General features: G+C 65.4%; 1 protein-coding gene across 3 annotated transcripts in view; it reads left to right on the top strand.

The window, feature by feature from the left end:
- The window catches only part of WSCD1 (WSC domain containing 1), a 29,642-nt gene extending 7,537 nt beyond the window's left edge, over nucleotides 1-22,105 (top strand). For 2 of the 3 annotated variants that reach the window (XM_043582747.1, XM_043582746.1), the window contains exons 3-9: nucleotides 4,307-4,421; nucleotides 5,748-5,932; nucleotides 8,750-8,871; nucleotides 15,593-15,752; nucleotides 16,085-16,249; nucleotides 17,524-17,745; nucleotides 18,333-22,105. In XM_043582747.1, the coding sequence (XP_043438682.1) occupies nucleotides 4,307-4,421; nucleotides 5,748-5,932; nucleotides 8,750-8,871; nucleotides 15,593-15,752; nucleotides 16,085-16,249; nucleotides 17,524-17,745; nucleotides 18,333-18,685 (1,322 nt within the window). In that variant the 3' untranslated portion in view covers nucleotides 18,686-22,105. The remainder of the gene's footprint in view (nucleotides 1-4,306; nucleotides 4,422-5,747; nucleotides 5,933-8,749; nucleotides 8,872-15,592; nucleotides 15,753-16,084; nucleotides 16,250-17,523; nucleotides 17,746-18,332) is intronic. The other variant, XM_043582748.1, reaches the window with a different exon arrangement.
- Nucleotides 22,106-23,415: the final 1,310 nt, after the last annotated feature.

Genomic DNA, 23,415 nt, shown 5'->3' with positions numbered 1-23,415 from the left:
AGTTGCCGGGGTCATTGCCCGCGTTTGCGTTCCCCGTGGCCGTGGCCAGCCTGGGATGTGGCCCCAGGACACCGGCAGGAAGTGGGGACGAGGCAGGGAAGAGAAGGCGGCCAGGGAAGGGACTCGGAGGGGGCGCGCATCTCAGAATGCAGCCTGGGTGCGGCTGGTGGGGAACGAGGGCCTGGGAGTCTGGCTTTGTGTTCAGGAGGTGAGACGGTCCAGGGAAGGGAGGGAGGAGCCCGGTGGCCCTCGAGTCAGTGGTGGGGGAGGAACGACCCCGATAGTGAGTGAAGCCCGGAGGATGCTATGCTCCTGTCTCCACGGAAGGCAGTTTCTCCTGAGGTCACAGAGGTCGGAGCCCTTGCTGTGGGATTCCTCAGCGAGGCTTCTGCCCAAGAATGAGGGGGACACAAGGAACTGATCCTGCAGCTCACATTACACAGGCCTGCCTTCTGTAGACCCGCCCCGGCACACCAGGAAGCTGGGTCTCTAGGCAGACTACACCACCACTCATTTAGACTAAAATGTGAATGGCTGACAAAGTCAACACGGAGTCCTCAAGAGGCAGCCATGGAAAGAGCACAGGTTTTGAAAACAGACCTGGGTTTCTGTCTTGGTGTTGCCGGGTTTTGATTCTGTGACCTTGAACAGATTTGTTGCAATTCCCCGCTGTTTCTCAGTCCGTCTTGTTGAGGATCCCTGTACCGGTCTAGTATCCTCTGTGTACTCGAGGAGCCCAGGGTGGGGGCAGAACCAGATCTGCACCACAGGACTGGGGCACGGGCCGAGGGTCTTTATAACGTAGCCAGCAGAGGGCAGGGCTCGGGCGACCCAGTTACGGCCCTGGGGGCACCTTTGGGTTCAAGCTGTGTCCAGGGACCTAGAGAAGCCGTGGGCGGGGTCTAGCGACGGCCGAGGAGACGGGAGAGACTGCACGGGCCCGGAGGGTCGCACGGAGCAGCAGGGTCTTGGCCGTTGTGGGCCGGTTGGGCCGGTGACCTCCCCGAGCCCCTGGGATGCCCCGTGGGAGCTCTCTGGCTTCCTCCCCAGCGACCCCCAGCCTCCCCATGACCCAGCACGTGAAGGGTTAGTGGCTGGTGCAGCAGGAGTCTGAGGCTCCCCCTGCAGGATGCTGGGGGCCCTGAGCGGTCAGCGGGTCAGCGCCCCCTCTGCTGTAGGCTGTTAAAACAGGTTTGAGCTCCCCCCCTAGAGCGTGAAGATACATTTGTGTTCCGGGGAGGCCGTGGTGTCAGGGGGCTGGAGGGAGAGCTTCACAGGAGGGGGCGCTGGCCTGGAAGCACCCCCCCCCCGCTTCCCCCCACCGGCTCCTCACACCGGATGGCGGCCTGCGGGCCAGCTGCTGGGGCCGCAGACAAAGAGGGCGTCTCTTTGCGGCCGGGCAGCCCGCCATGCTCCTGAAAGGGGTTCCTGCAAGGCCCGGGAAGCCGCAGGAGGCCCCATCAATCACCGAGCATTTCATTATACCTTGGACAACATCCATAATGGAATAAAATGTCAGTAAGTTTACTAGGGGAGAAATAGTAACTTCTCCGTAGCCAGTTTGTTTTTTATTGATAGTGATTTCCAAAGACATTCCAATATCTCCAAAGCCATCGTTAATAGCCTCACGGCGTGTCCATTCTGATGTGCAAATGAACAGATGCGGAGTCACAGACAATAATGCATTGCCTCCGTTTCAGCCGAAAGTAATAAATCCGCCTCAGAATGTGTCCCAGTGTGTCCCTCGGACGTCCTTCCTCCGCCGCACACCCTCGCCTCTGTCAGAGCCGGAGGAGTCATTCGGTGTTTTTCCAGGAGGGAGGCTCCCCTCCCCCTCGCCGCTGGAGCGTGCGCATGGGTCCCGGGCCTCCTGCACCCCCGCCCCCTGCCGCCCCAGACCTGGCCGCCCCGTCGGACGCCGGCTGTACCTCGTTGTCCGGAGGACCCAGGCCCGGCTGCTCCCCTTCCCGCTCCTTCGCGTGTTAACTGTGCAGCTACTATTTTCCAGTCCGCCGGCTAGAGCGCAGGACCGCAGGGATGGCCGTCCCCGCCCAAGAACTCATTCACCTCCGCCTCCAGACGGCCGCCCGATGAGGAGGTGGTGTCCCCTCTCAACCCTCTGTGAGCCCGGGGGGCCACGAGCCCACTTTACAGATGGGGAAATTGAGGCACAGGCAGGGAGGGGGCTGCACGGGCCAGGCCTCGCAGCCTGGGGGTGAGGGGCCTAGATTCGTGCCCCTCACCCCGCCCCCAAACACACGTTCCACACCCGCCAGCCTCGGCCTTCGGGGTCGTGAGCCCGGCCCCCTTTACACGCTCTCGGTTAATTTCCCATCAACGGTGATAAATGTTTAACAACCCCCGAGCTTATGTTTTGGATGTTTAATTGAAAACCGTAATAGACGTTCTTCTTTGCCGAGCAGCACGCCAGAAATTTCTCAAATATTAGTTTTCTTTCGCTGAGTAAGCCGGCCAAGGATAGGCGTTTATTCCCGCTGCGGCCACTCGGGTCTCAGTGGTGCTGACACGTATGTGACCCTGGGGGTCCCGGGTCCTGAGCGGGAGCAGGTGCGGCCCGACGTGTGATGGGCGTCCTGGGGCTGAGGGGACACACAGGCTCATCCCGGCGGGCAGACCTTGACAAGGGTGACCTTTGCTCCCCCCGCCGCGCCCATGTCCTGCAGGTGAGGTGTCTGCGTGCCTCGACCGACCCTGCCACCTGCTCCCCTTCCCCCGCTCTGCCTCTCCTAAGTCGGGGCCCGGGAGCCGCGTCCGGCCTCTGGGAGCATGTCGGCCTGGTTTCGGGAGCCCTGGGCCACCCCTGATGTTGGGGTGGGGGGGGCTGGTGCTGACGGTGTGCCAGACCCAGCAGGGCCCTGGTGGACACGGGACGCATGGGGATAAAGCAGCTTTAACAACAGCAGTTAGTGATAAGCATTATCGTCGTCATTGGGTGTTGACCCGTGTCAGAAAATCTAAGAATCTGGAGCAAGGGGTGGCCGCGGTGGCTGGAGTGGTCGGGAACGCCCGTCAAGGACAGGCAGGAAACAGAGGGTGGGCAGGAAGAAAGGGGCTGGTGCCGGGTGAGGCATGTGGGTGGGCCTTTATCTGTTGGACGGTTGGGGAAACTGAGGCACAGAACGTGGCCGTAACTTAGCTGAGGTCAGAGGTGGCGTCAGGTGTGTTCACAGACAGGACGGTTGTTCTGGATTCAGTCCCAGGAGTCGGGCTTGGTGGGTCCGCTTCTGCAAACCCCTCAGCAGGGGGACCAGGGACGCTGCTTGGGGCCACGATCTTGGCAGGGGCAGCCGGGAGCCTCGCCTGCCCTCGGGGTTCCCGGCCTGGTGGGTGATCCCACCGTGGAGCCATCTGGGAGCCGCCGCCGGCGGGAGGCCTTGGGCGCGTCCCCCTCCCTCCCCAGGGGCAGCCCAGTTTCGGAGGCTGCGTGTGCCGTGCGGAGTCCTGTGGGACGTCCTGGGGGAGACGGGCAGCGTCTGTATCGTGGGCGCCCCGTCCACGTCTCGGCACTGCCCGTGGCCTGTGCGTGTGGCGTGGGACCGTGTGGGCTCCTGCACAATGTGGCTGTGTGTCCACACACCGCACGTGCCTGCCCCGGGTGTCTCTGGGAGACCCCTCCGAGTCGGGGTGACAGGCAGGGCTGTTCCAGGCTCCCTCTGCCATGTTACCGTGGGGGCAGCAGCACCACCGCTTGGCGGGATCACGTGCCCCCCGTGTCCCCTTCCAGGGGTGATGCCCGGACGGGTGAGGGCTCAGCCGTCCCTCGGTGCTGTCGATTCCGCACACGCTGCTGACACGTCCCCCCGGCACCGCAGGTGTTTTCTTGAAATAGCTCTTCCCCTTTGCCAGTCCTCTATTTTAGCGAAGGTCAGACTTTCCGTAACTGATTTCTTCCCTCTGGGTCATAAGGAGGTTACAGAAACCGCCCATCAGGACATTTGTGAAGGGAGGCCTTTCCAAACCTAGGGCGTGTAGGGATGGCGGGGAGGGGTCCAGGGGAGGTGATAAGCCAGCAGACGTGGTGAGCTGGGGCCGGAAGAAGAACAAGGCGTTCAGGCTGACGCCAGCCCCTGGCAGGCGTCTGTGGGGACGGTGGGCCGTTAACCGAGGAAAGAGGCAGGAAACGAAGGAGGCGGAGGGGTCCAGAGACACGGAGAAAGGTGAGGCCGCAGCCTGGTCTCCGGGGCCTCTGAGAAGCGCCTGGGCCGGCTGGTCAGTCCTGGGGGGTGTCCCACGGCTAGGACCCCTCCCGTCCCCGGGGCCTGAGTCTCTGCTGTGCTTCCCGCAGGTACGTACGTCGGATGCTTCAGTGACAGTGGCCGGGACAGAACCCTGAAGGGGGCCGTGTTTTTTGACTTGCGAAAGATGACCGTCTCCCACTGCCAGGATGCGTGCGCTGAGCGGTGAGTGTGAGTCCGCCGGGAAGGAGGTTCAGACGGTCCCCGAGCGAGGCGGTCCGTGGCGGCCGGGGAGCTGGACGGATCAGACCGCGGGCGACCGACGAGGGCACGGGCTCGCAGGGAGAGCAGGGGCTCCCCGCCACATTAGTGAGTTGTCCTCCTTCCCTGGGCCTCGGTTTCCTCCGGTGTTTCAACTGCAGTAAAGGGCCTCTGCCCGCTTGTCTCCGGGGACCCTTCTAGCTCCACAGGAGAAGCTTATTTCTCTCTTGGGCTCCACAGCCAGATCCGCTGATTCTGCTGCTGCCTGTTCCCCCTGCTGTTAGCAGACAGCAGCAGTGTGGCTGGAGCGGCCCCTCCCGCCGAGGCACCCAGCTCACTGTGGGCGTGCACGCATGCGTGCTCACACTCGGGAGCCGGGGGCACCAGAGGCGGCAGGGGCTCCTCGTGTGTTGTTTCTCAGACATTAGATTTGTCCACATTTGCTGTGACTTAAGTCCTCACCACCTTCTGGTTGGTTGCAATTAATTGTGCCCATTTTATAGACAGGGAAACCGAGGCCCAGAAAGGAAAGGGCGGGTCCCTGCTCGGAGGGGCTTCTACAGTTCGGACAGCATTAAAACTGACAGCGACGGTGTCCTCTCCTTCTCCGGCAGTTGGGGAGACAGACTGGGCGGTAGTAAGTGGGGGTTGGGGCCACACGGCTAGCATGCGGCCGGATGGGGATCAGTCTGGGTTTGTGGGCCCCTTTCCAGAGCTAACATCCCGTGTGGCACGCAGCAGGTCCCATTTGTAATCTTGGCTTACTTGGGTCCCCATCACGGTGGGAGCAGGTAGAGGACACGTGCCTTTGGCGGCAGGTGCTTCAGACTCGTGCCATCTCAGCCCGGGCACTGAAGCCTTGTAAATGTCGTGAGCCCGGGGCTGCGCCCTCCATGGCTGAAGTAGTCTGCGCTGGGATATTTGCACCGGGGGGACTGACACGTGCCACAGAATCGGTCTCTGGCCCTGCGGAGCTGAGAGCGGGTACACAGCGCACCGTGGCACTGGACCCGCAGCTCCCGCAGGCGGTGCCTTGGGGACAAAGCTCAGGGTGACCAGAGCAAGGGTGGGGGGGCTGCTGATGGGATTCGTTTATCACAAGGAAGAGCTGCTCCCCTACATTCAGCCGATGACCCTCACATCCGGCTGAAAACGCCCCTAAGGCCAGCCGTGTGCTGACCGCCGCGGTCCCCGCCTCCTCCCCAGCCCTGACCCGAGACCATCCTGACCCAGACCTCGGTGGGTGCTGCGGTACCTGGGCAGGGGCTCAGCAGGGCGCTCTCCCGGCAGGTCCTATGTCTACGCGGGCTTGGAGGCGGGGGCGGAGTGCTACTGCGGGAACCGGCTCCCTGTGACGAGCGTCGGGCCGGAGGCCTGTAACCACGAGTGCAAAGGGGAGAAAGGCTCTGCGTGCGGGGGCGTCGGCCGGCTGTCGGTGTACCGCGTCCAGGAGCTGCAGCCCGGCTCCAGGAAGCGTGAGTGTGCGGCTCCGCCCCGTGTCCCTCCCTCAACCACGCCCCATCGCGCCGCGCCCCGCCCTCAGCCCCGCCTCCCCGCGCTGCACCCGCAGCCCCGCCTCCCCGCGCTGCGCCCCGCCTCCGCGGCCGCAGCCCCGCCTCCTCACGCTGCGCCCCGCCTCCCCGCCCGCAGCCCCGCCTCCCCGCACTGTGCTCCGCCTCCTCTCCCGCAGCCCCGCCTCCTCGCCCTCAGCGCCTCCTCCAGACACCGGCTGGGACTCTGGGAAGAATCTGTGCCCTCTCTATCCCAAGGCTTTTGCGGGGGGCGAGCTCGCGTGCGGACTGGGGGGCAGGCTCACGTGGCGGCGAGGGGCCGGTTAGGCTCTGCGAAGGGCTGCTTGGGCTCAGGGCCAGGCATAGCTTCCTTGTGGGCTGGCGGGAGAGAGACTCTGATCTGGCGGCCCAGGTAGGTCTGGGACATGCCGTGTGGCCTCAGGCAGCTTGGTCTGCCTCTCTGGTTCCAGTCTCTTCCGTGAAGTGCCCAGGCAGACCTAGATCTGCAGCAGTGAGGCCTACCGGAGGGTCTGGAAGTTTCCTAGCTGTTGTTTCTTGTGTGCAGCTGAGCTCCCACCAAAAGAAGGAAAGTGAAGCTTAGGGTTTAGCGTCCAAGTCGGGCAGGAAAGGAGGCTGTGGGCCTGTGGGGTGGGGTTGGACTGAGAGCTCCGCGCACAGAATTCCAGTCAAGTATAAATCTGTGCAATCTTAGATTCAAAAGAAAATACCACCTACCAGTTCAGAAAGGGTACAAAAACCCATGTGTTTTGACCTCAGCTAGAGGTGAAATTGAAAACAAAACAATAACAAAGCAAAACCCTTGCTAAGAATTTGTAATTGCAGGGTTGCATTTGGGTGAGTTTTGCTTGACGTTCAGATTTTTTAACCGCCTGCCTGGTCCCGATGCCCCGGCTTGACAGTTGGCTCTCGGCGGCGTGGAGGTACCGACACAGCAAATGCAGTCTCTTTAGAGCTGCACCACCGGCCCAGGCGAATGGAGCTCCCGTAGATAATTCCTCACTGAAGATGAGCTTACGATCCCAAATTACAGGACACAGGAGGCCGTCACCAACCGCGAGGGGCAGTGAGCTGACGCTCCGGGCAGCCACAGCGAACCCCCCAAATTTCCACTGCAAGTGCCCAGCGAGGTGCGATTGAAACTCCAATGCATCCTCACTGCAAGATGATTCAGCCCGGATCCACATAACGTGATCGTCGAAAGCCTCTTTCCAAAATACCTGCCCACGTCGGAGCGTCCTTGTCGCGATGGGGACGGCCAGGCTGGGAGTGGGAAGAAGCCAGAACCTGGGAGACCTCCCTCGCCCCTGGCTGAGGTGGGACCGCCCAGCGTCCGCCACAGTGCCTCCCGGCAGTGGCATGCTCCCGGAGGGCCGGGACCCAGCTTGGAGAAGGGCCGGGACTGTAGGGGGGTCCCCGGCTCTCCGTGCCACGAGCAAACCTGCCCAGCGGGATGGAAGCCCCACTGCTCTGACTGGATGAGCGTGAAAGCCAGTGCTGGCGCCGTGCGTGGTGTGTCTGTGTTCAGACAGGATGCGATCAAGGACTCGGGACGGGCATCCGCGACGGCGTGGAGGTCCTGACCACGCACTGTGGATTCGCTGATGAGCCGTCATCTCAGCGGACACTCGTCGACGCCTGTCCGTGGAGAACCGGAGCGAACCGGGCGAACGGACGCGCCCCTGGGCAGTGAGTGCCCAGAAGTGCAGCTCAGCAGTGCCTCACCTTGGAGGAGCCCTCGTGCCCCGGGAGGCCCTGGACTGTCCCCTGAGCGCAAGGGGATGGCGGGCTCTCCCCCGCCAGTGACACGGTGCCGTGCACAGACGGCCGGCGCCACTCAACCACCAGCCTGAGGGGGGTTACCCCACGCCTCCCGTGCCCCGTCCCCTGCCGTCCACTCGCTGGGCACTTGTAGGGCCTGCCGCAGTCGGGGAAGGGGCCGCGCCCTGGTGCCCAGGCCACAGAGCCGTGGCCCATCGGGCGGGCTCTCGGGCCCCAGGCCTGGTCCTGTTCCACAGTTGTGCACGGAGACGCCTCCGGGGGTGCCGGCTGCTGCTGGGGCGTGGGGGGCACAAGAGTGAGGCAGGCATCTGAGAAACCCTGATGAATGCGGAAGGGGCACAAGCCCTCGGAGCCGAAACATTCCAGAAGGTTCATCAAGGAAGCTAGCTAGGGGCCGGACGTTTCCACCAGAAGGTCTGGATGACAACGTGGCAGGAGGCTTCCTCTAACACGGGCTTGAGCATTCGTGGGGCCTGGTGGGAATTCAGGATCAGAGACAACAAGCGGGTCTGACCTGGCCGCACAGCGGTTGGTGGGGGGGGGGGGATGGTGGCGGGATTTCACATTAACAGATGTAGTTCTCACACCTGTGCTGTGGGAACATAGAATTTTCCAGAATACCGGCCTCTTGGGTCACATAGTATAGAATCTGGCATGTAAGGGATGCTTGATCCAGATTTGTGGAAGGAAGGAGAGAGGGAAGGAAGAAAGGATGGACCCCATCCCCAGAGCTGGCAGGAGAAGCAGGCCTGAGGTCAACAGCTGCAGCCACGTGGCCCCTGTGACGAGGGTGACCGCTAGTGACAAGGTTTGGGCACCGCGGTCTCAAGAGTCCGGCCCGCCCACACCCTCTCTGGGGCGGTCTGCTTTCTGGCTTGAAACTTGCCCCTCTGAGCATGTTAGCACCCATTTCAGACCACGAAGCCACCGTTTCCCGGCGACGGGCACCATTTCTCACCAGAAACCGTTTTGTCCCCGCAGGGAGGACCGTCACGTACCGCGGATGCTTCAGGTTGCCAGAGAACGGCACCCACGCCTTCCCCGACTCCCTGTTGCAGCCCAACGCGACAGCGGAGGCGTGCTCGGGATTTTGTTCCCAGAAAGTAAGGTCCTGTAACGAGTGTGTGCGGGGGTGCGGGGGGCGGGAGGCCGAGGGGCAGGTGCCGTGCCAGATGCGGAGTCTTGGGACGGAGGAGACAGGAGAGGGAGGGCCACGTGGCCGTGGCTAGTGTGGGTCCCCCAGGCTGGCAGGGGCGCGGTCGGCGGATTTGAGGCTGGCGGGACCGTGCCTTCCCGTATGGGAGCTCTGACACAGGTGTCAGTTGTTAAATTGATGGGGTTTGTTAGTGAGACGTGCTGGCTCGGGGATCGGGGACAGGGCCGGGCCCTGAACCTGGCTTCAGGGACTGTGGGCACAGGTGCACCTTTGGCCCAGCCCGGGCTCACGGGAGGTGCGCGACTCTGCAGAGGCTGGGCCCGGCTCTAAGGCCACTGTCCCTGCCTCGCACCATAGCTCTGGGTGGGACATGCCCGTCAAGGCCAGATGGGGCTCGTAAGTGACGAGACCCGCAGAGCATGGAGGTCAGGGGCTGGGTCCAGCGGCCAGCCCCAGAGTGGCCCCCCGGGGGGTGGCAGGAAGCCGTGGGCGCTGGGACTCTGCCTTTGTAGCAGTGGGAACAGAGGTCGAGATGCTGGAGCATGCTGCCCGAGGTCACGGCACCCCTACCAGGGGCAGCCGGCATTTGGGCCCATTTGGGCCCGTGGTTCTGACCCTGCAGATTGGGAGGCGCAGGAGGCAGGCTGGGGAACCCAGAGGGACGCACCCTCCCTGGTTCCTCTTGAGATGCATCCCTTGGACCCCAGATGGAGCCTTTCGTGTGTACTGTCCTCCCGGACCACAGTCTTTGACGCAGGTCTCTGCGTCTCCAGTGGTTGCAGGTGCTGGGGTGCCCTCGGGCTCACAACTGGCCGGGGCCCCTGCTCCCCTGCACAGGAGCATGCCGTGGGTAGGGGGACACTACACCTGCCGTCACAGACCCCCCCCTCCCCTCCCCCGAGAGCCTCCCCCACCCGGAATCGTGGGGACTCTGCAGGCAGGTCCAGACCAGGCTGCCTCAGTCTGCAAACCTGGAGGTGCCCCGCGTGACCTGCTTTAACCTCCCGGGGTTCCGAGGGGACACACTCCCCCCCCCCCGAAAGGGACCCCCACATGCCCCCAGAACCAGCCGGCTCCGGGAAGTGGGGCAGGCGGGGCCCAGTCTCCACACCACGCTGGGCTTCCTGTGCTGCCCTCCCCACTCCCAGTGGCATCGGGGGGAGGGGACGGGGCAGCTCCTGTTTCTGGGCCGAGGGTCGGTCTCGGGGACCGCTCCGTGCTAGCACCGAGGGGCCTTCCGGTCCCCTGTCCCCCGCGCGGACATCCATCCTGCAGAGTTAACCAGTTGCCCGCTGTTAAGCGTTCTGGCTGTTTTCGCCCCCGGGGGTGCGGGCAGAGCCCGGGGCGGGGGGACGCGGGGTCACAGCCGGGGAGGGGCCGAGATCGGCGCCAGGAGCCTGCGAAGGGGCCTGGGGGTCGTCCGCAGCTTCGGGAAGGGGCGGAGCTGGAGGACGCGGGCGTGTCCCCAGGAAGGCGAGGGGGCGGGGGCTGCGTGTGTGCGGAGGGCGCCGGGCCACGCCCAGGCCGGAAAGAGGGCGCCGTGACCGTGTGCTGCGGGGCGGACGTGGAAGGAGCTCCACGGCCGCAGGTGAGACGCCCTGCGGGTGCTCGGTGTGGACCCTCGGGGACGGCCGGCCGGGGGGGCGGGGTCGCAGCCAGGGGGCGGATCCAGGTGGGCGGGGCTGCCGCGTCCAGGTAGAGCCACCTTCTACCCAGCGGAGTGGCGTTTGCTCCCGGACCGCGCGGCCCCCTGCCCCTCGGCACGCCCCGGGGCGTCGTGTAACGGGGTTCGCCCTCGGGGCGTCCCCCCTCCGGGCAGCCCTCGTGCGGTTTCCGCCGGAGTCTGGGGGCTCCCGCCTCAGTCCAGGGCGGGGTTCCTGGCGCAGAGAAGGCGCTTCGGGTAGATCCTCGTTTTAGGATGAGTCGGTACCTCCCGCCCCTACCCACCACCTGCCGGCAGCTCCCCCACCCTGTGTGACAGCCGGACTGTCCCCTGCGGGCGAAGCCGCCCCTGGCGAGCGCCACGCCCCAGAAAGGCCAGCGGCGCCAAGGCCACAAACCCGGAAGATTTGGCGGAAAGGTACAGACACCTAGGACGCGAGTACCGCGCGCAGCGGGCCACACGGCCACCGGAGGTGTCTTCACGGGCTGTGGTGCAGGACACTCACCGTGGAGCCACGGCTGGGATCGGTGGGGCTTCAGGAAGGCCAGTGAGGGAGGGGGTCGTCTCCCAGCTCCCCCTCCCCGGCGCGGAGGATCGCCTCTACTGTGGCTTGCTGGTCGGTAGTGAGGTTTCAGGGAGCTCCGGGGGTGTGGCTGGGCAGAAAAAGAACAATTCGGGGTGCTCTCCGCGGCCGGACGGCCTGACTCTGCCGGCAGGGGTCCGTGTCGTGGGAGTGTGAACATAGTGAAGTGGTCTCGTGGGATTTTCGGGGGTCGTGGGGAGACACCCGCCCGTCTCCGTTCTCGCGGACGCTCTCACCTGCTCCGTTGGGCCAGAAGAAGGTGAACAGGGGAGCTCAGGTGTTCACCCACCACCAGCCTGGACCTGGGGTGGTCGATCTCGGGCCCCGGTGTTTGTGCGCGGGCCCCGCGGCCGGGCCGCCCAGGGAATCCAGCTCCGTGGGCAGGCCGGCTTGTTCTCTGCGCCGCCGTGGCCCTGCCTGACCCGCCTGGATCCCGGCAGGTGCAGCTGGTCCCATGTGGGCCCACCGCCTCCCCGCTCTGCCAGGGGTTGGGTCTGTCCGGGTCTGGGTTCTGTGGATTAACCGCCTCGATGTCGGGACGTTTTCCCTTCGCGAGAAGGCTGCGCTGTCCTTTCAGGAGGCCGTTGTCCGGCACGGCTTTGTGTTTCGTGCCCTTTCTGTGCTAAACCTGTCCACGTTATACTACGTGTGTCTTTAAAGAACGTTTACCGGTTTTTGGTGGGGGGTTGGTGGTTACAGAAGTAACGCATATCTATCTTTGAAAATTAAAAAAATTTGGAGACGCACAGTTAAACCTCATCTATAACTGTAGCACGTCAGAGAAAACCACCAATGAGGTTTCACGTCCTCTGGTCTTGTATTCCAAGTGTATGGGGATTCGTTTCTTGAAGATTAAACCTTTCCCTCCGTGTCTTCCCTGGGCTGGGTGTGTCCCGCGTGGCTGCCAGGACCCCCGCCCCCCACTGCTGGGCCTCTGGGCTCTGCCTTTGCTGCCCGGCTGTTGTATAGAACTCATTCCCGAAGGCCCACCCGTGAGCAGGGTCCCAGCTGTTTCCTCGGGCTGTGTCATCAGACGTTTCTGGAATCGCTGGAGTGAAGGATTTGTGCATTTCTTGTGTGTGCTTGTGAGCCTTACGGCACATTCTGAGAAGCGACTCTTCTGGCCCCATTCTGAGGATGGACCGTGGACGGTGGCTTCAGAGTCAGTGACCCGGGCACGTGTCCCTACATGGCCACGTCCCGCCTCGAGGTCCTGGCCAGTCTCATGGCCCCAAGCCGTGGCATTCTCATGGATTCTCATGGATGCGATTCGAAGCCACAGGTCCTGCCTCCATGGCTGCCCCTCCACCCACACGGCCCCCACTTTGCAGCCACGCAGGAGGACACACGCTCAGTGACAGGCTCAGTAGACAGGCTCCCGTTCACCCTGACTCGCCCTCTTCCCGCAGCATCTCTCCCGTTTGGGCCTGGATGTCCAGACCGGCCTCCGGAGAGAAGGCTCACGGTGAGCTCCGTGCTGGTTCAAAGATTTCACCAAAAACCCCACTGTTCGTGTGTCCGTGTCCACGGAGTTGAATGTGGTGTGTGGCGGAACCCGGGGCTGGGAGTCCAGAAGCTTCTGTCCCTGCTCGCCCTCTCACAGCCTGAGGTCTTGGGCAGCTCGCCCCTGCTTCCACGCCTCAGTTTCCCCTTCTGAAATCTCACGTCTTTGTAATTCCCTGTAATCCTGGAGACCCTGCGAAAGGCGCTCCAGGAGGATGGAGACAGAGGTGATGAGACCCAGATGGCCCGGTGGGACGTCCCCTCCCTGACCCCCGGCCACGACCACCCCTCGCGTACGGAGAGCCCAGCTCTTGCTGTGACCCAGTGCCCGTTGCCCACAGGCAGCCCCCCGCCCCGCACGGCAGGCCCCGCATGCAGTTCTGGGGGGCGTGCACCCCCTGACCCCATGCCCCCGAGCAGGCTCCGCTTTGTCCCTGTGAGGGAAACAGCCCCACGTCTCTGTCCTCCACCTCCTGCCTCCGTCTCCCATCGCCACGCTCTCTCCTCTGACTCTGAAGCCCGGGTGGGGGAGGGGGCAGCGGGGAGGCTGGCGGAGAAGAGATTCATCAATATTTAATTTTCATGGAAATCGTGTCCTAGAAATCCCCAAGGGGCTGAAAATTGTTCTGTGTTTTCGGAATCCGGTGATGTCCTGAAGCGGTTATGTTGTAAATAAACCGCATTACTGTCTCCAGTCCCCCCTTGCTCCGCCCACGACAGGGAACTTGACCGTTTAATCCACTCGAGGGAGCGGAGGGGCCAGGGTCGCTGCCGGGTGGGGCGCAGGGTCGCGGGGCAGCCACCGCAGCTGGCGAGGGGTCCCGCGTGCTGGCCTTTTCGTCCCTGAGCAGGACGTCCAGGACACCGGCGCCCGGGAACCTGGTGGCAGGAGGGCTTAGGTGGAGCTGGGGCTCAGGCGACCCCAGAGGGCTCACCCCCAAGTGTGTTACCAGCACCTGTCGGCGGGGGGGGGGGGGGGGGCGCTTCACCCATTAGCTCCTTCCCTCCTTCGCCGTTCGTCCCTCGGGCATCCGTTAGGCATTCTCTGGGGCGTGGTCTCTGCTGGGGATTTGCACACGGATTCTGAGCGAAGGGAACCAGATGCCAAGTTTGCACCGAGGGATCCTGTCCATAGGACGCTGTGGGACAGATTGGATCGGCCCAGTGGCCGTTGGCGGGAGGGAGGGTGTGGGGAGGGCCGACGAACCGCGCGTGTGAGGGAACCGCCGGGGGCCTTGCTGCGTGTGCATCAGAGCAGACTGGACAGTTCTTGCGGAGCAGAGTGTTTCACTGTGGTCCCGAAGTCCCACCTCCACCTCGCAGTGAAGCAGAGCCAGAGAGCTCAGCAAGGGCACAGGGGTCCTGTGAGGGTGGGAAGGGCGCAGAGGCACGAAAAGGGGTGGCCAGTGAAGGCCTCTCTGAAAAGTAGGCTTGGAAAAGGGTGCCCGGGGGCAGGACGTTCCAGGCCGAAGGCACAGCAGGTGCAAAGGCCCTGAGGTGGGCACGGGCCTGCCGTGTGTGGACCAGTAAGGACTCCGGTGTCACAGCTCACCAGGCTGCCTGAACAACGTCCCACGGATGAGGGCTTGCGTGACACAGGCTTGTTTCTCCCGGTTCTGGAAGCCAGAAGCCCCAGATGGGGGGTTTCTTCTCAGGCCTGTGGGCTGAGATGGTCTTTTCCCTGTGTCTTTACACGGTGTTCTGTCCATCTGTGTCTTAATCTTTTCTTAACGATGACGCCAGTTAGATTAGATTGGAGCCCCCCCTTCCCCCGCCGTATTTTACCTGAACTACGTCCGCAAAGGTGCTGTCGCCGGATACAGGCCCGTTCTGAGGCTGGGTTAGAACGTCGGGTGGGGACACATTCCACGTCGTGCTGAGGGATGGTGGGGGGGGGGGGGCCTGCTGCAACTGCTGGAGGGCTTGCCAGGCTCTGCTCTGCACCCCCATCCAGGCCCCGGCCCTGCACCCCAACACTGGCTGGCCCCGGCCCCGTGGCCGAGCGAGTGACCGGTGAGGGCTGGGGCCGCTGCGGCGGGGGATCTTCACAGGGGTCCGTTCTCGGTGGGTCTGCCCTAGAAAGAGCGTCACACACCCAACAGGGGGGGTGGTCTCCATCCTGGGCTTTGGGGGCCTGGGAGGGGGGCCCGCGGGCAGAATTTCAGTACTCAAACTGTCAGGTGCCCCGAGCATCCGAGGACGGCAAAGTCCTGAGATGGGAGCAGGGGCCCCTGGGACGCGCTGGGCCCACGCGGGGCTGTCCCGCTCTCAAGCTTCCAACACTGGGAGGGGGCGGGGAACACGCCCGAGCGAGCTGGAGCCCCCACCCCAGGCTCCGCGTCGCCCTCCGGCAACCGGGGCCCGGCCCGGTGACTTCTCTGAGCGTGGACAGAGATCCTCGGCTTTGCCAAACCACACGCAGAAAACACTATTGATTTTCTTTTATTTATTTATTTATGAGATTTTGCTGTGGGCAAAAAATAAAAAGGTCTGTGCGGCGTTGCTGAAGCTGCGAGACGCTTCCCGTGCCTCCCGTCTCCCTCCCTGGACGCTCCCGGGCTGCCGAGAGGCGCGGGCAGGCAGGGGCGAGTGGGGCTGAGTGCCCTGAGTGTCCTGCAGGTGTGGGACCCTCCTCGTCCCGTCCCCAAAACAAACGAGCAAGGCGGTCTCCTTGCCCGTGTTCGGTGGTGAAATCCAGAGAGGTGCGGCACCTTGTCCGAGGTCGCCCAGCGCCCCCGCTGCGTCCTCTGCAGAGGCGGCCTTCCCAGAGGGGACAGGGGACTGCAGGAGAGGCCAGGAGCCGGTCGTGGGGTGGGACGGGGAGGATGGGCCTCGTCATCCCCGCCGAACCCGCGTGTGCCTCCCGGCATGAGCCGCCAAGGCCCCGCACCCACCCCGGATGCGTCTCTTCCCCGCCAGGAGTTCCCGCTGGCCGTCCTCCGGGGCCGGGAGTGCTACTGCGCTTACCCCACGCCTCAGTTCAGCCTTCGGGACGCCGTGGACAGCTCGCTGTGTGGCCGGGGGCCTGAGGCCCCAAGGCAGGCTGAGTACTGCGAGGTCTACCAGACGCCCGTGCAGGGTGAGTTCCTACCGCGAGGACCCTCCCCTCCTCCCCCCCCCCCCCCCAGGCTCTACCCCCGTTTGCGCCCTGCGGGTCTGGAGATGCCCCGGGGCCGCGTGCGGAGCCGCGGTGGGTGGGGGGGCATCTGGGCACAATCCCTGGCCTGGTGGCGGGTGGTCCCATCTTGGGGCCGTGGTGCGCAGAGGTCTCGTCATCACTGGGGCTGTCTCTGCGGCCGAGGCACAGGTGGCAACCCCCTCCCCGGGCCTCAGTTTCCCCGTCTGTGAAGTGGGAGTCTGGGGTCAGCAGTTCCTGGCGGGGCGGTCCGTGGTCAAGCTCTGGCCTTTCAGACACTCGCTGCACGGACCGGAGGTTCCTGCCCACCAAGTCCAAGGTGTTCGTGGCTCTGTCCAGCTTCCCGGGAGCCGGGAACACGTGGGTACGGCACCTCATCGAGCATGCCACGGGCTTCTACACCGGCAGCTACTACTTTGACGGGACGCTGTACAACAAGGGTGAGTGGGGGCCACAGGCAGGGGCCCCAAGCAGCGAGTGTAGACGGGAGCCAGGGAGGGGCTCCCCGGTCCGTGGTGCCGCGCTCGTGTGGCCAGAGTCTGAGTTGCACGAGATGCATTTCTGGGTCATCAGGCGCTAACGCCAGTTTCTCTGGGATTCTCACCTGGACTCTGGTTCCCTAACGCCCTGGGCTCGGCGGTGGGTCTGGTCTGGTGGGAGAAGCCAGGGGAGCGGGTCCCTGAACCAGGCCTCTGGTCCTCGGGTCCCAAGTGTCACCTGTACCTACGGCGGGGGTGGGGGTAGTGGCTGGATGATCCCGCCCCGGGGTCCTGCCCGCTCTGGCCGACCCCCGCGAGGCTGTAGCACCACCTGTGGTCCAGGGGGCCTAACCTGTCCGCACAGCTGGCGGTCTCCATCTGCGAACGGCCAAGGGGCCCGGGGGCTGGAATCGCTGTGGGCGATGGCCCCGGAGGCTTCCCTGTGAGGCTTACGGGGCCGGCTCAGGGTGGCCGCTGTGGGAAGGCACCACAGTCCCCAGGGTGTCAGGGACCAGATCGCGTGTTTACAGCCGTGGTCTGGCTTCGGGTTCCCCGGAGCTCCCCAGCCGTTCGCCAGAAGGAGCCAAAGTGAAGGCCCGTGGCATCTGGCCCATGGCAGGGGTGCGTTTGAAATGTGTTCAGTTCCAGCGGGCGAACCCACCTTCACAGGGGGCCCGTGCTTCCCGGCATCAGAGAGCCCCTGCCTGTTTGCTCCACGTACAAGGGCTCCCGCCTGCTGACCTGGGTCCCCAGGAGCCCAAGATAATCGTGTGTTCGTTTCAGGAGCACGTGTCCCGGGCTGGCCAACCGGGGCTCTGTCGGGGCACGGCCGGGAGTGCGGGTTCAGGGACACCTTCCTGGGAGTCCTTCAGTGACGTCCCTCCGCACCCCCGACCGGCCCCTTCCTCCGTGTTCCCAGAGCCCCTGTGCTCGGCATGGCCCCAGGGCTGCTGTTTAGCCAGACCCAAGCTGAGCCCTTTTACCCCCAACGTAAAGTCCAGCACAGACGAGCACACGGTTGTCTTTGTCGGCACGTGTGTGACTGGCTCTGCGGCCATGCTGCTGTGTGATGGCAGGCAGGTCCACACCCTCTCTGAGCCTCTGTCTCTTCCCTGGCCACCCTGCAGCCGTGACTGACTCGGGTCAGCCTCCCAGCCTCTGGTGTCTCGCGGAAGTGGGTTCAGCTCTTCTGCTGGGGGGGGGGCGGGCGGCGGAATCCCCGACGCCTTGCTCAGGAGCCTCCCCCGCCCCCGCAGGGTTCAAGGGCGAGAAGGACCACTGGCGGAGCCGGCGCACCATCTGCGTGAAGACCCACGAGAGCGGCCGCAGGGAAATCGAGATGTTCGACTCGGCCATCCTGCTGATCCGGAACCCGTACAGGTCCCTGGTGGCCGAGTTCAACCGCAAATGTGCCGGCCACCTGGGCTACGCGGCCGACCGCAACTGGAAGAGCAAAGGTAGACGGGAGGGGTCGGTGGGCAGCCCACACGGGTTCGCTCCCCAGATCTGCCCCGGGGGCCCCGGGTCTGGCCCGTGGGCGATGGATGGAGGAGACACGGGTCAGGGCGGTGAGGACGGGGAACCGAGTGCTCGGAGGGGCCACTGCGTCCAGCAGGTCTGTGCTCCTGTCCCCGTGGTCTGCACCATGGCCGCCAGCCGTCCCCGCCCCTTGCTGACCCCGCCCCCCCGGAGGCGGGAGGCTGAGCTCTGGTCCCTCCTTGGCTCAGTCCCCTCATCCTGGACACCGGGGCGGCCCTGTTCCGGCAACTGATCCTGTGGGGGTGATTCTCGACCTCTGCACGTGTCCCCCTCCGAAACAAGTCGGAACACGACGAAAAGCCCACCTGGTTTCTTGGCTCGCGGGCGGAGAAACCTCGCGGGGCGCGTCGCGCGGCTTCGCCGCGGCTCCTGCCGCTGGCGGCTGGCGGCTGGCGGCTTGTGCTGGCGCCCCTCCCCCGCCCCCGCGGGACACGGCGGGCAGATGGCAGGGACCGGCTCCGCTGGGGCCCGCCCGTGCCCGACGCCCGCCTTGTCCCCCGCGCAGAGTGGCCGGACTTCGTCAACAGCTACGCGGCCTGGTGGTCGTCGCACGTGCTGGACTGGCTGCGCTACGGCAAGCGGCTGCTGGTGGTGCACTACGAGGACCTGCGCCGCAGCCTGGTGCCCACGCTGCGGGACATGGTGGCCTTCCTCAACGTGTCCGTGAGCGAGGAGCGGCTGCTGTGCGTGGAGAACAACAAGGAGGGCAGCTTCTGGCGGCGCGGCCGGCGCCCCCACGACCCCGAGCCCTTCACCCCCGAGATGAGGACCCTCATCGACGGCTACATCCGGACGGTGGACCGGGCGCTGCGCGAGCACGGCGGGGCCGGGCTGCCGGGCGAGTACGTGCCCAGATGACGGCCCGGCGGCCTCGCTGCGGCCCCCAGCCCCGAGGTCGCCGGGCGGGCACCCGCCGCAGGACCCCCCGGCGCTCACACGCGCGTCCGCACACGCCGCCGCTCGCCTGCCCGCCCGCAGGTGCCCGGCCCCGCTGCGGGCTTGTGCCCGGACACCAGGCCACGCGGGCATCGGCGCAGTGGGCACCCGGCGTGGGCGGGGGGCTCGTGGACGCCGCTGACTGCACGTGACTCCCGGTGACCGCGTGTGGGGAGACCGCCAGGCACCGCAGTCCGCAGCCCCGCCTCTCCCCTCCCCGCAGACTGGCCGGCAGCGTGGGACACAGCGGAGCGCCGCCCCCCCCCCCCCCCCCACGCCATGCACACAGCCACCTCAGGACCTGCCGCCAGCTCGGTGCCCCCCCCCCCCCCATCCAGCTTTGGTGCTTGGAGGGGCCCCTTCCCTGGCTTCTTCCTCCCACGTCCTGGGAAAGCTGGGATTCACACCATCCCGGGTCGGGGTGAGGGGGGGGGGGGGGCAGGTGAGTGGAGCCCAGACCCAAGGGATCCATGGGCCGGCAGGAGGGGGCTTGGGGTGGACGTGGAGAGACCAGGAGGGACTGCCTTGGGGGGCCACCTGGACTGGTTGCCCAACCCATCTGGAGGGCCCTGCTCCCAGTGGGGTCCTGCGCCGGGGGCACAAGGAAGGGGGCGGCCAGGTCCATCTGCACGGCCCTGGGGGGGGGGGGGGCGGGAAGGCCGTGGCTGCAGCTCCCGACTGTCCCCGAGGCCGAGCCCCCGTCCCTCGTTCCGGCACCGTCTCTGTGTGTGGGAGGCTGACGCCGCTGCCTGGTGGGGGCCCCCATTCCCAGCTCACAGCCTTGGGGGGGCAGGGGAGGGGTGGTCACAAATGGGAATGAGAAGGCCAGCAGCAGAGGAGCGTGTGACGTGCCGGCTCCGGGGTCACCGTGGGCCTGGGTCTCGGGAGCGCACAGCCTGAACTGGTCCTGAGCAATCTGTGGGGGTTAACCCGGCAGGCCAGAGGGAGAGGGTATCGAGGCGGAGAGAACAGCATGTACAGAGGCTCAGAGGCTCGGAAAACCCTGATGCGTCTGCAAAATAGGTGAATAGGGTGGGGGGGGGGGGTGTCTCTGAGTCTATGCAGCAGGAGGACGGGAGTGGGCGGGTGAGGACAGAGGTGGGGACCCAGGACCGGACCGTCCTCACAGCCACTCAGTGCTCAGCCTGGGGGGCAGCGCCGCTGATGCCAACTTGGGTCTCCCTTCAATGGCACCTCGGGCTCCGGCACAAGGCCCTGGAGACCAGAGTTCGGGTCTGGACGCGGGGGTGGGCCCCGGGCTGGCTGCAGGGGCTCAGCTGCACGCCACCCCCTGTGAGGCGAATGATGGTGGACAGGCCCGCGCCCAGCGGCCCCTGCACCCCGCAGCAGCTTCTCCAGGCCTGGGGTGACCCCAGCCAGGCCCCTGGGTCTGACCCCCCACCAGCCAGAGGCAGGCTGCACTGCGGGAAAAGGGGATGTGAGATTTTAAGGACCAGGCGTCAGAATGCCCTGACCCTGCGTTCTCTGCCGGCCACGGGAAGCTGAGAGCCACCACGGCCGGGGGTGGGGGGACCCCGGCGGCCTGCCCTTCGCCTCCCTGCCCTTGGCTCGCCAAACCCACCCCCACCCCTGCCTGTTCTGGACCCTCCCCACAGCCTCCCTCTGCTCTAAGCTGGGAACGCCTGGGTCTTCTTAAAGGCTATTGGCTCGGCTGTGGCTCTGCGGTCCGGTCCGGGAAGGCCGCTGATGAGGCCGTTTCCCTGGGGTCGGAGGAGGGGGTGAGGCCCACCGAGAGTTCACAAGCCTGCCCTGGAAGGCGGCCCAGGGGCAAAACCAGAGACTCCGAGGGGACGGCGGCGCCCACTGAGGGAAGCCGACCGCCTCCTGCGATGGGCTCCCCAGCTCCGGCCCTCACCCTTCCCGGCCACCCAGATGACCTTGGGGAGAAGACCCAGGAGCCAGGGAGGCCGGGAAGGGCAGAGGTATGGCTGGAGGGCCAACCTGAGCCTGGCCCTTGGGCTTCCCTCCCCCCTCCCCAGAGTCAGAATAGCCACAGTGCGGGCCGTGCCTCCTGGTAGACGGTTCATTCCCTGCCCCAGGTGCCCTCCCCTTCTAGGTGGACAGCCACCCACTCTGATGGCCTTGTAGCTCACAGGGCACCTTAGCCGGCCGTGCACATGAATACAATGGGGTCAGGGTCCACACACAGGGGCCCGACTGCCTGTTCTCAGCGGCCGGCACCACGGCCTACTCCGGGGGGAGAGCCTGAAAGCAGGGGAAGGGACCGGCTGTCCTCGGGGCACGTCCGTCGGGTCTCTGCGAGTGCAGCCTCCCAGAGCCATCCGCTTCTACCCCAAGCGGCCAAGGAGTAAGAGCCGGTGTGAATCTGGGGGGAGACCCGAGGCAGGACCCCGACTGCCTCCAGGCCCCACCCTCAATGGCGAGGCTGCAAAGTCACACGAACCTGTGTGAAAACATAATTTCCACGGGTTCCTGTTCCCGTCGCGGATCAATTTGGGAAAGCCAAAACGTAGCAAAAAAAAAAAAAAAAAAAGCAAAAACTAAGACACATTTATTTCTGATAATCGCAGTGATGTGTCAATGAGAGAGAACAGTCAGGCTCCCAGACCCCGGGGAAGGAAACTGCTTAATCACATGCGCGTCTTGTAGCGAAGTGTCTCACAGCTAAAATCAGATCCTGAGTGCACGAACGTTTGCGCACACGATGCATTTTCCCCTGAAAAGTAGCAGGAGCCACTCGGCTCCTGGGGCCCCCCGTGGGGAGGGGGCAGTGCTGGGGGTGGCCTTTGTGGCTGTGAGAGCTCTTGGGGCACAGGCTCGTTTTCTTCCGGTCGGAGGCGTCGGAACGGTGGCCTCCAGCACAGTTCGCTGGCGTCCAGGGATCAACCGTCCTGGACGCTGGACACACACAGGTCGCCGCTCAGCACAGGGCGAGCTGGCGTGTAAGATGCAGGGGTGTGGTGGGGGGGTGTCGGCTGTGCCATCTGCTTTGCCCACAGCCCCCATCTCTGCCGGGGGGGGGGGGGTTCAGGGTCCCCACCTCCAGGGTGGAACCCCCAGTCTGGACGAGGCCAGCGGCTCCTTCCGACTCTCTGGCTACGGGTTGGTTCACAGACACAGCTCGGCCAGAGCAACCCCGCCACGTGGCGAATGTCCAGCAGAGACCGTGCTGCTGGCGTGACGGGTGGTGGGTGGCGCCCCATCCTTAGCCTGAAGTGGATCCCGCTGTGGGGACAGCTGGGGGCACAGAAAAACCAGGTCCTTGGTGACATCGCTAAGTACGTACGATCAAGCTTCGCCGGCGTTTGCGCTCCGTGTGGACGGTTTTGTTACGTGAGCCAATAAATCCCTTATTGTTTACGTCGGCTTGAGTTGGGCCTTTGTTACTTATGGCCGGCGGCGCTGGGTTCGCACCATCTCCGCCTCTGTGGCCGTGGGTGAAGAGCCAGCCCCACACCCGCACGAGCTGGGGGCCGGGGTGAGCTGCTCAGGAGGGCCAGCCGCGGCTCCAGTCTCTAACCAGGACTGGCTGTTGTGACACACGGGGACACCGATCTGAGCGCCGTGGACGGGTGGCCCCGTTGCCTCCCTCCGCGGGGGAATAATGTGCGGTGGTGTCGAGAACACTCACCGTCTGGACTGGACGTGGGGTGGCCTGGCCGGGCGGGGAACTGCCCCTGGGAGCCGGTGGGTGCCACGCAGCTCTGGGGACGCTGGCCGGGGCACGTGGCTGCCACCGGGGCGGGGGCTGAGGCCGCCGAGGAGCCCCCTCCTCTGACTCTGCCCTTCCCCCTCTACCGGACACGGCGGGTGGTACCCGCGGCCCTTCCGGCCACCGGGCCCCAGGGGCGGTCGCGTCTCCTACGGGGTCACTGCGGGAGTGCGGGTCGGTTCCCAGAAACCGCTCCACGCCCCTCCCCCCCCTCGCGGCCTCCCCGCGACCCGGCGACGCTGCTGGAGCCCTGAGTGTGCACCTGCACCCGGCACCTGGCAGCGAGCCCGCGAGACCCCCCCCACCCCTACCCCGCTCGCTCGCGGAAACGCGCTCGGGCGGCGCCGGAGCTCAGCGCTGAGGGCCGTTCGATCGAAGCACGGCGGGCGCTTGACCCGCCCAGGAGGAGCAGGGCAGGGGCCGTGACGTGCCCGGGGTCTTCACCCTCAGTCACCACACCCGGGCAGCAGACGGGTCCCGCTCGCACAGCCGCTGGCAGATGGGCCTCGGGCGTGTTCGCAGACCCGTGTGCGCGCAGGGGGCGCCGCGGCTGCCCTCGTGCCTGCCCTCCTGACCACAGGACGGGCCCCTGCTCACCCGGGCTCCGGCGTCAAGTCGCTCGATGACCTGCCCCCACAGCCGGAGCCCCCGGCCCAGCTGACGCGCATCGGGAGGAAGCCGGGGGACCGCACATCAGAGGCCGCTTCCCTCCCTGCCCACCCCCTGCCGTCCAGACTGCGCCCGGGGATCGGCCCCACGTCGACACCACACCTCCCCAGAATCACCTGAGTCGGTTTTCCATGGCCGCGTGACAAATCACCACGAACCCCGCAGCTTCAGCCGGCCGGACAGGCACCGTCCCGCAGCCCCCCGGGGTCGGGCAGCTAGGTGAGGCTCCGCCGGGCCTCCGCTTCCGGGTCTACGCTTCCGGGTCTGAGGGCGTCTCCACTTCCGGGGC

The sequence above is a fragment of the Prionailurus bengalensis genome, chromosome E1 (genome assembly GCF_016509475.1).
Source record: "Prionailurus bengalensis isolate Pbe53 chromosome E1, Fcat_Pben_1.1_paternal_pri, whole genome shotgun sequence".
In the NCBI taxonomy this organism is placed as follows: domain Eukaryota; kingdom Metazoa; phylum Chordata; class Mammalia; order Carnivora; family Felidae; genus Prionailurus; species Prionailurus bengalensis.
This window is presented reverse-complemented; position numbering and strand designations above follow the sequence as displayed.